Below are 17,448 nucleotides of genomic sequence, written 5' to 3' on the forward strand. Positions count from 1 at the left end.
AGGAAAAGCTTGAGTCATCAGGCTGAGTTTTCATCCTGAAATCACTGAGAACTTGAACTTGACTTCTAAAGCATCAAACCTTTCTGGAAAAGGGGTTCAAGTAATCTCATCATCATTTTTTTAAATTTTAATAATATATACTTTTATTTGTACAAAATACTTACCCAGGAACAAGTAAAGGTTTATTCCATGCTGAAATGAAGAGAAAAGAGACACAATGTTTCACACCTGAAGAAGGCTCCACAGCCGAAATCTTGAGTCTCTTTTCTTTTCCTTTCAGCATGGAATAAACCTTTGCAGCTTATGCCTGCTCATGCAGCTATCCAATCAAACTTATATATACCTATAATATTACGTACATGAACCAATAAACAAAGATCATAAGTTACATGAGTTTTTATTATACTTGAAGCTCAATCTACTCCAGCAGCCCCCTCTGGATGATACAACAGCCACCAGCATGTTCACCACACACCACCTTTCAGTGGGAAGAGTAATGAAGCCAGTTCATGAATAGGGATTATTAGGAGCCATGATTTGTAAAGGCCAGGAGAAAATTTTGACCAGGACACCGAACGTATATGACTATAATTGCTGTGTGAAGTCTTGGCTGGGGCTGCAAATGTGTCTGAAGTATACAAATGTAGATGTTTTTTTTTAATCTGTTTAATGGTGTAATTGGTTTCCCTCTGACCTGAAATGCCCTTTTGCAGAGACAGTCAGGATTTTAATGTGTGGTAGGAGCAATTAGGGGCAATCGTAACTTACTTAAAGGATAGCACATGCAACATCTGATGAGCTCTTCTGTGATCCCCTGAGAATGAATAAAGTATACATGCACTGGACTGAACTGGTGTTTAGATTAAGTAACCTATCTGAAATGGTGAGTGAGAAGGATCCACTTTATCAAAGTACACAGATGAAAAATTCATGAGAAATTTAGATGTCTGACTGGGAGACTAAAACACTGTTTGCTACAATGCAAAGCAAGGTTTCTTTGCAGTCTCATTTTGCATGCTATCCAATGACAGCTGTAGAAAAAACAGAATGGTCTCTATTAAATTTTGATGACTACAAACACATTCAGCCAAAATTGGTGAGGCAGGGGTCATAGTATTCAACTGCTTTGAAATAATAAATGAACAATATATAATAAACTCTGATACAGCATCATCCCTCAGGAAAAATGCCCTCGGGGTGATGTAGTTTTAGTCTTCCAACTTGCATAACAGTAATTATACTGAACAAAAAGGGTGATAAGACAAATATTCTGCCATTTTGAATAAATAATTCACAGCAATGACAGAGTATTGTACCAGAGATTATAGACTCATTGAGATAGCACTGTGGGGTAAAAAGGTTATTCTGTAATTATTTGTCATTATCAAATAATTTTTAAAGATGATCATGCCTTTTGTAGAGTATCAGAAAATAATTTGAATAGATTGTATTATTCCCTAGTTCTTAAATGACGCTTACAGTGTGTGTCATCTGGAATCTTTGATACAGTTACTACGTGGTTTTCCAGTTATATGTCAATATGTGCTTTAGACCTTCTTGAGAAAATGTACCTCAGAAATGAATATGACAAACAGGGTTCAGTTGTACAGTGTTTTGGGACTACAAGGATTTTCTAAAGTTATACATATACAGTACATTGTTTGAACGCTTTGGAAAATCAATCACTTCATCATCTATTTCCACTTCTTCCAGTTCAGGGTCAAGGGAAAGCTGGAGCATATCTCGGCGAGCAATGGACACAAAACACAGTACACTCTGGACAGGACACCAGTCCATTGCAAGGCAGACACACACACACAGACCTACAGTAGGTCCAATTTCCCCAGAAGCCAGTTAAACAACCAATATGATTTTCACCTGTGGGAGGACACCCATACTGTAGTATTCCAAGAATTGGACCCCAGTGCTGTAAGGCAGCAGTGGTAATCACTGCTTCACCGTGCCGCCCTAAACAGAACTTAATTAAAGGCTACAAATGAAAAGACACCATTCCAATTTTTACTCATTTGGTCCATGAATTTTGAAGAAATGGCTGGATGAAAGTTCTGGCTTCCACAACATAAATGGGTAGCCTGTTCCATACTCCCACAACCCTTTGAATAAAGAACTGCCTCCATTTCTAGGACTGAAATGCAAGTTTTCCTCATGCATTCTCCTCACAGACATCTAACTGGAAAACAAACGTTTTTTCATGTCAGAAGTACTTTTGGAAAATAATCCTAAATGTATGTGCTGTTAGAAAAAAAGTGGATATGATTGTCAATGGAGTAATAGTAATGTTACCCACAGTAGGTATTCTCAGGTGGATTTTACAGGGTGATCATTATAAGTCTTGAAATGAATAAAATGAACTGTATATTGAAATATAAACCCCATTTTAGATTGCTGCTCTCTGCTTTAGAAAAGAAACCCCTGAACTGTTAGCTGTAAACTAGTAACTATGATCTAGCAAATTAAGTAAATTATGAACACACATTTCCCAAGGAAATTAAGATGATTAAACCTATAACTTTTAAATGTAATTTCTGCTTATTTCCAATGTCTTGAATCACAATCCATCACCATGGACCGTGCTGAGCTTGATCACTTAATCTTAGCACACAGTTGGATGAAACGGAGATAGAGAATCATTTTGTGGTGTGTTTAAGACTGGGGTTAACAGTTCCAACCTGAATAAACAACTGAATTATTTTCATAGACATACTGTATATCTGATTTCTCCTAAAGTCAATTAATAATAATAACAACATCACTTTATTAACCCTTTACAATTTCTTGCATTAGGAATTGTCTTTTCACATACCCCAGCTTGCTCTCCATGATCTCCACACAGACACACAGATAGGGAGAGAGTCAGAGCGCAGGGTCAGCTATTGTATAGCACCCCTGGAGCAGTTGGGGTTAAGGGCCTTGCTCAGGGGCCCAACGGAGGATTCCTCTGCCGGCTGCGGGATTTGAACCAGCAACCTTCCAGCCACAGGGGCAGATCCTTAGCCACAGAGCCAAAATACCTTGGAACTAATTCTTAACTCTTTACCTTCAGATTGAAGGGTAGCACAGATTGCACAAGTTTTTATATAGACCGTTTTTATATAAATCGTGTGATTTTGCTTAATTGCAGATGTGAGCCTTTGGTCAAATACCCCTTTTTATAAACCGTATAGGAAAATAAAACTGATTTTAGGGGATGTTGCCTATGTATACACTACACGAAAACTCTCGCACTGTAATATTTTTTTTAAATATAAGGAACTAAACTTATTAGCAGTAGTCGTCATAGCATAATTGAGCACGTTATTTTCTATTTCAGTACCTACTATTTTTTAACATCTAAAATATGCCGTATGCTTCACACTTTTACTGTTGTCCTTGTTATATGCCTTGTAATTATAATATCGTATTATTTTTCAGATTAAGGAAACTACAGTATTACCTCATAAATCTTTCCGTCTACACCGCTGATACTCCCAAATGCAATTAAATTAAGTGTTAAATCTAAAATAATGCTTGAAGGTGTCCATTTAAATCAGGGAGAATGCTAAATATTTTCTAATCGTTTAACTTAATCATTCTTACCTTTTCTAATTACTTTGGTTTTGTTATTTTAGAGTACGGTACTTCAGAATGATTAGAAGAGGCACATAATTACAATTTGTACCGCCAGAATCGCTATATTGATAAGAACACCAGAGCGTTTGTCCACAGTGTTTCAACCTACAGTACTTCGCGGAAAACAATTACGATCTGCGCTTTTTAAGCAGCTAAGAACATGAGCAAGAAATTCACCAGTTCCAGGATTGTTCCATTGACTAAAATCTAGCAGGGAGGATGATGCGATCAAATCAGGTGGTACCAGCTTGCAGCGTTAAGCGTGTAAGGGTTGCAGTGCAAATGCCTGCTAAATAGTGCGTTGGGCTTTATTGAAAGGGAGCAAACTGGATCGGAGTAAATCAGCAATCAGATTAAATTGATCAATCCCAGAGATGGCTGGAGCCAAGCTGATGCCTTCACCTTCAGAGATTGATGCAGATATGAAGAACGACACTCCGAGCATCGGGGAGGCGACTTGGGTCAACTCCTTGATGTCCAGTCGGAGGATGGGATCATTCGGAAGCGATGTTGGTCCAAGGTACTGCAGAATCGCAGTAGCTGTGTTTGAAAGGCACCAGTAGTTGATTCTTAAAGCTGCAGCATGCTACAACTTGCACCGCTGTCAAATTGAGCTTCATCTAAAATGCGCAAATACGGATTAGGTTGAGTATTACTACATTTTAACGCAGGAGACATCAGATGCATGTGTTAAAACTTCAAGAAACAATTCTAAAAAAGATTTCTGGATTACTGCACGACACTAGGACTCACACATGAAATGGGCCTGTTTTATTGTAAACTAAAGAAATTCCAGGAATCGTGCTATCTATTGGGCCATTTAATTAAACCAGTACGGTGGTCATTTTAAGTAAACCACTGCTTAGACTAATCCGCTAAATTCATACCTGCCCAAGTAACAATAGGCTTTGCAGGACTTCATAGAATAGCTTGTAAGAATAGGTTGAACTAATAGAAACAAGAGAACACGTGGTTTTAAGTATACAGTTTATGATTTCTCCGTCTAACACACTTGCTCGCCAATATGTCTTAAAAGATGTTCAGGCGATAAACCGTTGGTTACATAAACTTAAAGATGCTTTACCTTGTTTATTAAATAGTACTTTATGTATTAACATGTTGAGGTAATTCAAAAGTATGTTTTCTTATAAGGTACAATGTTATAACCAGTATTTTGAGGTATACTTTATTATCTTCGACCTGATGTTGCCTCTTATAAGATAACTAGAATTTGAATTTGTATTCTCTTTCTGCATGTTTCTGTCACTTTATTTACTCAGTATTGTAGTGCAAACCAAGGGGATATTTTGCAAAGCAGAATTCATTCAAAGCAGCTTCTCCAGCCACCATTACTTATACAGCCAACTCCCAAAGCATAATAAATCTGACCTCTGGGACTTGAAAACTACACTGTCTTGATAAGTTAAAGTTGGCTGTAAATAAATAAAACATGGTGTCAGATACTGCAGTACAGTATATGCTTTTCAGAAACCCAGAATGTAAATTCCGGTTGACGGAATTCTGTCTCTTTCTTTTTACTTGAGCCTGCCTTTGTATCCTTTTTAACTTAAAAAAAAGAAAAAAAAATCAGTAACAGAGCCACACCGGTATTATATGTGTATAGAACTGTTTAGTTCGCAAAAAAAGAGAAAATTGTCATGTTGTGGAAGTTTGTGTGTTTTCTTTTATTTGTATGAGAGAGAGGTTAAAGAGAAAAAAGTTTTGGTTTACAGATGTAAGTACTATATGACTTTGGTGACTGTCAGAAAGATGTTTGAAGGGTGAACATTCAGTATCTTTTTGTCATAATTATTGTAATAAAAATTAAGATTTTCTTCAATTTATTTTAAGCAGGCCTCACCATGGAAAAATAAGGAAAGCACAAGAATGCATGTTGTTCGTTTTAGTTTGGTGGTTTTGAATTCGTAACGGCTACAGTATATCTTTACTTCAAAGCGCAACAGTTCAGAGTTTAGAATAGCTGCTCCTTTGGCAATAATGTTTTAATAGGCATACACTTACTGCAAGGAGCTGCAGTTTAAATCAAGGGCATGTCATTAGCTGACATTGACTAGGATTCCTCAAGCAGTAAAGTTTCTCCTGATCTTCTTCTACTATAGAGTTGCTGGTGCTTCATATGTCTTCCATGTGTTGCCCAGCTGGGTGCTGCACTTCATTGGTGAATGAAGTTGTTTTCCCTCCTATACAGTTTGTGAAGTGCTTCACAGATACAAGCAGTTCTTATTATTAACTGCTGAATGGCTGTGGCAGGTGAGCATGTCTGAGGAGTATCTTTAGAAGGTTCCATTCAAAATCTGTGGTACAGCTTATGTAGTCATAGAGAACTAGATAAATACAAATTGATGTACAGGTGCACTACAAAGGCCGTTACTTAGTACTGTACTTCTGCTCCTGAATGTCATATTATGACATTTAGGAGTGTATCAGGTGTAGCGTCTGTCAGTAATTGTGAAACAGTATCAGTGCACTTGTCAATCTTATATTGGCTTCAGGCTGAAGCAAGAGACAATATTGATTCAGGGGCCTCTTGCCGTTGAAGGGCTGTGCTTTTTCTAAACGGTAATACTGTACCTTTGATTCATTCATCATTAGCCACATAGTAATTACCTGAAAAGGAATCAAAGAACACACACCTGACTTCTCTGCGATATATCTTTTAGTTGTCAAGCTTCACATACAGTACTACCTGTAAATGAGACAGGTTTATTGCCTTTCAGGGTTTTGAATAAAAATAATTAGAACAAAGTAGTTTCGTGCTAAGCAGTAAGAAATCTAATGGGGGTTAGCTGGGAAGTTTAAGTCACAATAGTTTTGCATTGTAGTGATTTTGTTTTCCTCATGTTCCTCATGTTGACTTCATTCTGAAGAAAGTATTTGTTAGTGGAAGTAGTATTTAAAAGAAAAAACTGAAATATATTATATGGGGTATTTTCCTGGGAGGCCATTGGACTTCTAGAGCCATAGCGTTAGTCTGCTCTGAATTTCTAAAATTACATGTAATAAAGGTATTATGTCATGTAAGAAGCACAATGTAGCCACATTTAAAACCAAATCCACTATGCTAAATGTAGCTGTTGTCCTAGGAAAATCGATTTTGGGGGAAAAAATGCAGATCTGCCTTGCAAAGATTTTGTTTTTCAGAAGATATCAAAAGTGATATCAAAACACCACCAACTAATTCTTTAATGTTATTAACTGGAGGCTTTAGTTTTCCTCTGGAAAGGATGCAGGCAAAGTCAGAATAACAAGTAGGTTTTAGTTGAAGAAAATAAAATGAATATTTGATATGCACCTCCAGGGCGTGCGTAAGGAAGTTAATTGTCTTGTTTAACCAAATTTTTCAGGGATATCACTGTTTCTTCAGACAGCCTTTTGAAACCTAAAAGTGAGTTGTAGGTTGCAAACTTAGTTTTTTACTACTTAACTGATTTTAAAAAATCCACAGTTTGGAAAATAATTTATTAAAGATCAAAGTCTATGTCTGAGAGTAATCAGGTTCATTTAATAATGTTGTAATTTCCTAGCTTTCGTATATGCAAAACATTCTTTCTAATAGCAAACCCAAGATATGAATGTACTGTAATGTAATTCTAATTATTTTACATTACATGAAAACACCTAGAAGTGTTTTTTTTAATCAATTTAATTAACATTCCTTTAAGGGGATGGCTGAAGAACATGCAGCTTTCTGAAAAAGTTATTGTATAAACCTAACATCAAATTCAATCAGTACTTTTAAAAATACAATTTAAATGATTCTAATGTTAAAGAGCAGGGAAAGCTAGTCACTTACAAACTGTGGAGGTTGTGGGGAGAGGGTCTTAAGACTACTGATCTTAGTTTATACCAGTAGCAGGCCAGGTCAGAAAGACTGAAATTACAGCTGACCTCCCACTAATTGTCAATAGACACAGCGAGTGAATAGGATAATTGGTAAATAGACACAGCGGCACTTAATAGGATAATCAGAAAAGGGTTCAGAAGACACATTCTATCAGTGCTGTGATTTGTTATATTTGGTGTGAAAAGTGTAAGTGGCTGTGTTTTAGAATAGCAAAGCTCCTGTATTGATTAGTATAGTTATTGTGAGTTGTTTTCAATATGTTCAGAAACATTGAGCCCCCTTTTTAAGTTGGGATCGTTCACAATGTCCTTGCTACACTTGTAATTGTTTAGGATAAGTTACATGAAAAAAAAAATCTTTAGGTGTTGCTGATTTTAGGATCTTTGACAAATTTAGTGGACCATGGCTGAGCATCACAAGACTGAGATTAAAACTGCAGTGCACTTTTAAAATAGAGAAATTGTGTTTTCTTGGAACTAAAGAATCAGTCTATAGTACTATCTAATCCATACAAGACCTATAATTTGTTTTGTTGGAAGCCAAAAGGCAGACAAGTATGAGAAGAACCTAATGTATTTTTTCACTGTGAAAAGTTGTTTAGCACTTCTTTGGGTTTATATCAATGTTTTTTATCACTGTCGTGAAAATGTTTAATGTATTGAGGTTGTTATTGTTTTTTTCCCCATAACAAAACATCAAGTCACTGAGGAACTGGATTCAATAACTCTGAAATTCTCTTTATGTGTGTTGGCTTTATTATTCTTAGTTTGTTAATAAACTTAAGATTCCAGAGAAAGACTTTGGTAAGATAACCTAGCCTGGTGTGATTACAGGGAAATCCTCCAACTTATAAGTCTGTTAACTATGTAAAGTGAACCTGTAAATGTTATTCTTTATTCATGTCCTGTTTTATTGTCTGCTGATTAAAGGCACAATATAGTGTATGTAGTGTACAACACACGCGTTCACAAGCTTAGAATAAATTAAAATCTCATTTCCCAGTCCAGTCACAAATCCATCTGTGGTTTTGATCCTCTTAGTTTGCTTTCCCCTTTTTTATCCGAGCTTTCAGAACAAGTTTTCCAGTACTTCAAGAAGCCTAATGGCTCCTGCCCCATCTAACAATGGTCATCTCCGGTCCAGACCAGTACTGGAGTAACCCCCTGCCATAAATGTGGCAAAGCAAGAACTCCAGGACTTCAATATGCTCAACCAATGTTCATCATTGGTCCAGAAGGGGTGTTCAAAAAAACCCAATCAGCAACATGGAATGTTCGTCTACAGTAGCTTAATGTTTTCTTTGCTAGATTCAAGACTGCTTTTTTTTTAAAAAAAAATGGTTTCTTATGTTTTCCTTGCAAGCAGAGCGTGCAGGATTTTTCCTGTGCTGTAGCCTCGAATTCTCTCCCACACCAGAGGTGCTGGAAAGGTTATCTCAGTCCTGGTAATTAACAGTGCGCCTGCTTTGTGGGTTTATCTTCGGAGAACTTAGTCGTGACTTTTACAGGAGGAAGGCATATTGAGCCTTGAGAGGCAATGAAGCGAATAAAGAGGTGTGACAGTTGGCTGTAGTAGTTTTACAGCAGCTTTCTCCCACTACAGTATTGCTGTCCTCTTGTCACATTCAGCTGTAAATAAAAATGTCTGTGATTTAGTTTTCCAACACATACTGTAACTACTCACACTGACTACATAGTGTTTACTGCATACAGACTCTATTACATTACTATGACAAATTGAAGTTAAAGAGCCTATTATTGCAGTTTCAGATGTGAGTGAATTGCACAGTCCAATTACTCAGGTCTTTACTACGGGAATGTTTTGAAAAGCACACCAGAATATGGTTAAGAAACCATTTAGTGATGCTTGCAGGTCTTATAAATATTAGTGGAAGAAATTATTTCTCTTCAGCTGCCTGTTTTTAGTTCAAAACCCATTTGGATACACCCAATTTGCATAAAATTTGCAAATGAGGTCATAGATTTCTTCATTAGGTTTGAGATCAGATCTATTTTTGTCTTTGGAAAAGACAGGCTTGGCAAAGTTTTCTTTATAGACGTTTGGGGCAGCAGGAAGAAGTTTACTGTGCAAATTTCATTTCGGCATTAAAATACAGATGGAATTCAATCTTCAAGTGATTGACAACTTATAGTCAATGAAAAAATCATTTTCTTCCACTCAATCTTAATAATTTGCTCTTTTAAATGCATATATTTTTCTGGTTATTTTTAGAAGTAGCCATGAAAATACAGAAATCTTAATTTTATTTACTTGTTTATTGATTTCTTTTGAATATACTGTAGCAATTCCATTAAATAATAATAAACTTTATTTTATATAGCACCTTTAAATTGGCTTCTCAAAGCCCTTTACAGAATGACAACAACAACAATAAAAAATAAAATACACAAGATATGTACGATTAGAATACACAGTTAGAGGAGACAGTAGATGGTGGTACAGTAGGAGCAGAGGGGTAAAGAACAGAACCAGTTAGGTAAAGTCTCTTCTAAAGAAGAAGGTTTTGAGTCTGGATTTGAAGGAGTTTAGAGAAGGTGACTCTCTGATATCCTTATGAGATAGAGCTCCACAGCTTTGGGGTGCAGCAGGAGAAGACCCTGTCACCCATAGAGTGTAGATGGGCTTGGGAGACAGGAGACCAGAATTAGAAGAGTGAAGGATGCGAATCACAATTTGCGAAGGTTGCGAATCACTATCACAGTCCTACTGGGGAGTAGGACAATAGTAGCTCAGACAGGTACTGAAGGACCAAGCCATGCAGAGCCTTATAGGTGAGCATGAGGACTTTGAAGTGGACATGAAACCAGTGCAGGGACTCCAGGATAGGAGTAATGTGATCACTTAATCCCGGTCAGGATTCTGGCTGCCAGATTTTGGACGTACTGGAGTTGGTTCAAATTGGATTTAAAAACCCCAGCGAGTAGAGCATTACAGTAGTCAATTTGGGAAAAGACAAATGTGTTGATCAGATTTTCAGCAATAGTTGCAAATAACTTAGTTACAAAAAGATTGTGAAATGTGGCTTTCCCCTTTTGTATGAGGAATCATTTTTGTGATTTGGTGAAGAACCTTTGATTTTCCTTTTTAAAATTTTTGACAAGCATCTATGAATTGGCTAATAATCCCCCTCTATGAATTGGCTACATTACCCTGTTCTCCTCCCCACTGATATCTGATGTGTGGTGAGCGTTCTGGCGCACTATGGCTGCCGTCGCATCATCCAGGTGGATGCTGCACATTGGTGGTGGTGGAGGAGAGTCCCCATTACCTGTAAAGCGCTTTGAGTGGAGTGTCCAGAAAAGCGCTATATAAGTGTAAGCAATTATTATTATTATTATTATTATTATTATTATTATTATCATTAAATTTGTTTTGTGTTGAGGAGGAATTAAGTATTCAGAGGCCCTCTCATCCCAAAAGGGGGGTAGTCTGAAATGACAAGGGATCATGGTGTGAGGGAATTAGAAAAAGTGCTGTTTTAGCAACTGAAGTTTGGACTTTGATTCATATTTTGTGTTTTTATGAAATTACAATCTTCTCTTATTTAAATGGAATTTGCTGTTGAAGCACTGTATTGCCTTTTTTTCCTCTTATACCATGATTTCATGCCTTGATTTCAGATATGGCAAATCAGTTGGTTGGATCGTGAAGAATTGAAGAAAAGTATATACTGTAGTATACTGTATGTGTGATTCAGAGAACAACGCTGGCTCTCTGGTTTGTGTCCCTGCTTCAGATTTGTGTGTGTGCTTTATTAAGAAGCACATACTGGCTGTGATGAGCATCCATTTCTGCAGTGACAGGCTTTCAGATGAAAGTGGTGATACTCCACTGTAGTCAAACATGCATAGAAGCAATCATTAATCAATATGACTTCTGAAGTCACAGCAAGTTTGGCATGAGACTTGCTTAAGTGTGTCTTCTAGCTGTTCAGCATCAAGTAGAGTACGTTCGCCAACATGTATAAACAATGTAGCAGATCTTTTCTTACACAAACATTTGTCACCACACGGAGACAGCTTAAAGCTCTGAAAAACTGCAATAGCTTTTCTATCACGCTTTGCTGAGCTAAAGGAAACAAAGAGGTGGTGATGACTAATTACAGTATGTTGAATTCTTGGCACCTCCTTTTAATGGCAGCAGGGGGCAAGGTAATCTCTGGATGCATGAGCCGTTGTCTTCTATTTGACTACAAGTTGGCTGCAGTAACAATCAGAAAGCAAGGCTGCTTCAACAGTTCATGGGAACTGTAGTTGTTGAAGCCTTCCTACGCACAGGATGACTGTGCAGTGCAGTACTAAAGAAACTACAAATCCCACACTTCTTTTAATTTACTGCAGAGATCTTGTGGATCTTGCAGCATTTTAAGTAGGGAAGTAAGGAGCCCAGAAAAGAGCCAATGGAATTCTTTTAGATGTAAGTTTTATTAATTTTGTTCTGAATTTACAAGTAACTTGTGAACCCTGATTTTAGGATTTTCTAGCAGCACTATTTCAGAAGTGCTTTTGTATTATTTTATCCACTTGACAGCAGGCATTTAAATACCTGCTGGGAGTTGTGATAGCAAGATTATTGATTTGTCTGTTGGTTCCACAAGCTTTGTGACAAGGCCTGTTTGCACCAGTGTGGGAACAGTACATAATCCTCTTGAATGTCCTTGAATAGATATTTTCTGGTTGCTGTCCTATCCCTCTATAAGCTGAATTCCTCTTGAATGTCCTTGAATAGATATTTTCTGGTTGCTGTCCTATCCCTCTATAAGCTGAATTAAACAGCAACAGTAATTCTATAGAAATATACACAAATTGTATGCATTTCCCTATATGAACGACGGGAGACTTTAAAATGATGTGGAGTACTACAGGCTTTATTACCAAAACTTTACATGATTTTGCTGCTTAACTGTACCCTATTAAATACAGGGTTGTTTAGGTGATAAGGGCTCTTTAGTTAGATACTGTACAGTAAGTAAACCCCTAGTTATAGTACTGAGTTTGATGGAAAAATCCTTCAATTGCCCGCTTCATTGTTTTTGATCTTGTCAGAATTGGCCACAATTAGTGATTTTACACTGACACTAAATTGAGAAACTCAAAACATTTCTCAAATTCATTCTGGAGGCTGAGACATCTAACATGTCTGGGGCAGGTAGTAGTACTACTGTAAGCTGGTTGGACAATCTTCTCTGTTGTAAGTGGATGCCTCACTTGGAGCTCTTGAAAACCACCATCACTAAGATTCAGGAACAGATCAATACCACAGCTTTATGTTAGTGTAGTCTTTTTCCTGTAAGAGGTGCTGTCCCATAGAAAGACAGATGTGCAATAACATTTTGGCCCATTTGATACACACCGAGTCATAAACCCTCCCCTATCTTGTACCAATAAGGGCTGCAGTTACCTGCTACAGTATGTAGGGTCTGCTTTTAACAGACTTGATGTGGAGTTTGCATGAACCTACTGCCAGGTCTTACAAGCATTTCTCTGTTTCAGCAACCAGCCTAAGAATGTTAGTTAGACTCACAGCCCAAACATACAGTAGTGTCCAGGCCAAGCATACTTGAAGATAAATGTTAAGCAGAGCTCTCCATTTTATTTTTTTGTTTTTATTAATTCCATGTGGGAAGACACCACATCTGTTTTGTAATAGTGATAGTGATTTACTAGTACAAGCCACAGCAATCTTAGTGTTTCTTCTTCTGTGGGTGTGTGAGGCAGTTTTTCTTTCTGCCAAAGGGACTAGAGAGTGTGTAATAGAAAAGTAAAAAGGCTTAATAATAAATGCAAGAATGAAAAAATCTGAAATCTCTTGCTCACACCAGCCTGGCTTCTGTTCTAGTGCAGGAGGAATTCCCATGTGGAATACTTACAGTAGGATAGCTCATTTGCTTCCCATGATGTTCAAATTCAGAATATGATTGTGCTGGGTTTTATTCTAGTATTTAGGCGTATTGCTTGGTCATTTTTACCTGGGCGCACATCCACACAACCCTACGGAGCTCCTTTCTTCTCACTGTGTCCAAAGCTTTTATTCTTAATACACAAGCACACACACAATTGCCAGCAATCTTTCCAGATGTACAGTATCTTTTTATCTTTTGTGTTGTTCATTAGCAGGCAGAATCAATGAGCAGAGTGCAGAGTCGGAATCATTTTGATTAATCTGGTTCTTAATAGACACTTTCAGCTCCTGTTTAGTGCCTCCCAGGTTTTTCTCGGGGTATCTGAGCAGATACATGTGAGACAGCTGTTTTCTCAAGTCAGGCCGAACTATAAAAGGCCTACACAACAAATCCTACTCATGAATGTAAATATGTTTATCATTGTTCTTAATAAAACTCTTTTCAGTTCATTGGAAACAAACTTCCAAGTAGACAAAAAATCAGTAAGAGGCATGGCTTTGCTACTCACACAGACGTGAACTAATACTTGTTTTTTACGGTGAAACCCCTTTGGTTTGCATTACAAATACAATAAACCACTCAAGGTCGAGTGTCTGGACTGCCCTCAAAACAGCCGCTTTGAATGTTTGAGTGTGCGTCTCCCCAGTCCAGGTGCATGGGTGTCATCTTGCCTTTTGGTGCTCCTCTCTGGGTTTAAACGTAGTTCGTTTGTTCATCCACATTTGCATGTTCCTGACTTTTCCCTCCCTTCTTCCCTAATGTTTTTTTTCCATTCTTTTATTCACGTGTTCCATGTCTAGGCTCTCTGAGGAGTACAGTATGGATTCCACTAATGCACAGTAAGTTAGAGAGGCCTGTATGCTTGTTTCTAAATGGGGATGTGGTGAGGAGTGCATTTAGATGGAGCTACCCAATATTTCTGCCTCAATCTTATCCAGTACGACTCCTCCATAATGTCTTGGAACCTCCATAATGGGTTGACATTCTCATTCTGCTGAAAGCAGAGATTGTGACAGAGAACAACCACAAAGAATGCCTTTACTCTAAATTAATCTGAAGATTTCATATGGACTTTCTGCACAACCTGCCTTTCTTTCTAGGCTGCTCAATCCTTATTGCCTTTGAATTGAGTTTGGAAAAGTCAGTAGTTCACCTTTTCTTTGTAATGTTATCAGCTCTTTGGTAGAGATGTTGAAGTCATCAACACTCCACGTAATGTTTTTCTGTGGGAAGCAGGTTTGTATCAAAGACTTTTCTAGTTTCTACAGGCTAAAACTTCTACATAAGGGAGCTGCATCATGATGTTATGTGGGGTGAAATGCCGAGATTGTTGCTTAGCAGCAGCTGAAATTCAATTAGGATGATAAAAGATATTAAATGTAAAAACATGGGATGTGATGGACTCCATTTTCTAAATGGAAAATACATCAGTAGATGCAGCAGGGGTAGCAGATATAATAGGGTAGCGGAATTGGTAGGAGAAACTCACAGACATGGTTGTTGAGTTGGCTGGTTGAAATCTTTTGAATTGCATTGCTGCTGGGCTCAATGAAGCCTTAGGATGCCTAACATAAAAACCTGTTTCATCTGAAGTTCTGGCTAAAAGATTTCATGCTGTGAAATGTTTCCTTATTTTTTGTGTTCCGTGGTTCGTGTCAATACCCAGGTGGATAACAGGCAGAGAAAGTGGTTGGTCTATCATCATCTTAATGCTGAAATTGTCCTTCCTCAAACCTCAATTATTAACATCTAAGACTCCCCGTTGCGCTCCTCTCTCCTTTATTATGCTTTTTTGTGTAGTCACAGTTAAAACTGCTTTGCTTTAGAGTTTTTACTGGTCTTACATACACTTTGCTTGTACCAAAATACAGAATATAAAGTATCTTTTCTGTAGAATTTTGATGCTTTTTGTGCAATATTAGGTTTAAATTCTCCATTAGGATTTGAGCCTAAGATTCCAGTGTGGTCTTGAAATTATCTGTCCAGTAATTTTAAAATGAAAACCCATGGGCCTTCCTATGACAGTAGGAATTCCATAGTTGAATAAAGGAAACATCATAGTAAATAATGAATAATTACGTTTTAATGGGATTAAAACCTGTCCCAATGCTGACTTTTCTAGGGTTTTGCCTTCCTTTAGATATGTGTCTGAAATTACATAATATCTGACTGAAAAATGCACAGATGACTCTGTCCTAGTTAAAGAAAGGTGTTACGTCCCATTTTTATTGTCAAATGCAGCACAGAAAGATCCTCTGGCAGAAGGGTGAATTTGCAAAAGAAAATGCAGTCTTGGTCACAGTATCAGTAACATCTGAAGCTGGAATATGAGCTGATAAATCTCTTGTTCTGATGTGCATATCATACCATCCACTCTTTCCTGTTGTGTCATTTCTTACTTGTGTTTCATTTCAAGTTAATTGTGTTCGCCCTAAGTGGTTCCTTTTTAGTGGTTTAGCTTAGAGTGCTGTTATCCATGGTAATTAACTGTCCAAAGTAACAGCTTTAGAAAAACTCAGAATGTATTTCCGGGAACAGTACAAGGGGGAATTAAAATAGATCTATTGCTCTGTTTGTCCATCAGAAAAGAATTCTGGTGCATTACTGATATTGTTCCCCTGGTGCGCCACTGATATTTTTTCCCAAAATCGATATGTCAGCTTTAGTAAATCTATAAAGCACTCTGTGAATGTTAAGTACAGTATATCTGTAAAATTTGATCATGAAATTGAATTCACTGAAATGCATACATTTGAAAGACACCAGTATTTTAACTGTTACTGTTACAGTTGATAAAGACCGTACAACATATTTCAATACATTCTTCAGATCTGTGATATATAGTTCATATCCCATATTTGTGGTAGATTCCCGTGAGCACAGAGGAGCAGTTCTAATGACCATGAATAATATAATTTAAAAAAGAAGTACAATTTAGTTTAAGTGAATTTCATTTTTCAAACTCTGAATCGCTGGCAGAAAATGACCAGCATTAATTGAGATCGACCTTTGTGCCTGTCAAAAAATAAATGTAATTGCACGTCTCTGTCACTGAGGCAGCTATTCCTATTGCTTTGGGGAGATGAGAGTTTTACTGGGATAAGTAGGCATTAAAACACATTGGCAGCCATGAAAGTGGGACCGTGTTTCATGTTGCACAATGTGGTAAAAAGGCAGATTTATTACTGGTAAGAGCTCATTGAAAACAATTAGTCCCTCAAGCTTTAATTCAAGGACTGGACATTCCTTTGATGGCAGTATTTTGTGGCATTTTTACAGACAGTTTGGAATTGCCAATTATTTTTCACACTTTATCTTTTCACATTCACCTTGGCAGTACCAACTGGTGAAAGGCAGTCATTCATCAGTTTAGCTCAGATTTGCCACCCCTTGTATGAGTGCAGAAGAAATCAGAGTCCAGCATTCTTCAGAAAGAATGTACTGTATTACTGTAAGTCTTTGGAACATCATAGTCCTGCAGCGCGCACAGCAGAGTTGGCATTCCTTGGAGCAGTGATGCAGCTTTCACTGAGACCGTCCGCAAGCCAAAGGAGATACTTTCATTCCACAGGTACCCTGACAGACCCAAACTTGTTTAAATACAGAGTACAGTATTCAGCCTGACCTCTATTTAGGTTCTGATACAGTTTGAGGTACTTGGAAGTCCTGTGAAGGCCCAGCAAAATGTGCTCCTACTGAACATACTGTAAGCACAGCTTTTGGACTGTAAAGTATTAAATCAAGGTTTTTGGTTGTCCAGTGTTGATTGGGGGTTGGTGTGATCACACTGTGCATTGAATGTTTTTTTTTTAAATAAGGGAAGTGGTTTCCTTGAATTCCTTTTAAAAAATTGATTATTTTTGCAAACGGAAATGTTTATTTTAACACTTGTCTGTCTCCTTTATACAGTATGTATTTTGTTCCATGTTTTGTACTGTACAGCGATAGGAGATTTTTATGACAGACCTTTTATAAAGTTTATAAATATCTAGGGTAATCTAATGTTTTTGTACTGGTCTCATTTTTTTTA

The 17,448-nt window shown here is 37.4% G+C and overlaps 1 protein-coding gene across 10 annotated transcripts in view; it reads left to right on the forward strand.

Annotated features, from left to right (window-relative positions):
* The window catches only part of LOC148643949 (potassium channel subfamily T member 1-like), a 126,626-nt gene that overhangs the window by 40,519 nt on the left and 68,659 nt on the right, over nucleotides 1–17,448 (forward strand). The window contains exons 1-2 of one of the 10 annotated variants that reach the window (XM_088615218.1): nucleotides 3,804–4,150; nucleotides 14,219–14,257. The exons of 8 other annotated variants lie outside the window; for them this stretch is intronic. In XM_088615218.1, the coding sequence (XP_088471344.1) occupies nucleotides 4,005–4,150; nucleotides 14,219–14,257 (185 nt within the window). In that variant the 5' untranslated portion in view covers nucleotides 3,804–4,004. Of the gene's footprint in view, nucleotides 1–3,803; nucleotides 4,151–14,218; nucleotides 14,258–17,448 lie in introns of those variants that run through there. One more of the 10 variants, XM_088615219.1, reaches the window with a different exon arrangement.

This window comes from Lepisosteus platostomus, chromosome 21 (genome assembly GCF_059453375.1).
Source record: "Lepisosteus platostomus isolate fLepPlt1 chromosome 21, fLepPlt1.hap1, whole genome shotgun sequence".
Taxonomy (NCBI): domain Eukaryota; kingdom Metazoa; phylum Chordata; class Actinopteri; order Semionotiformes; family Lepisosteidae; genus Lepisosteus; species Lepisosteus platostomus.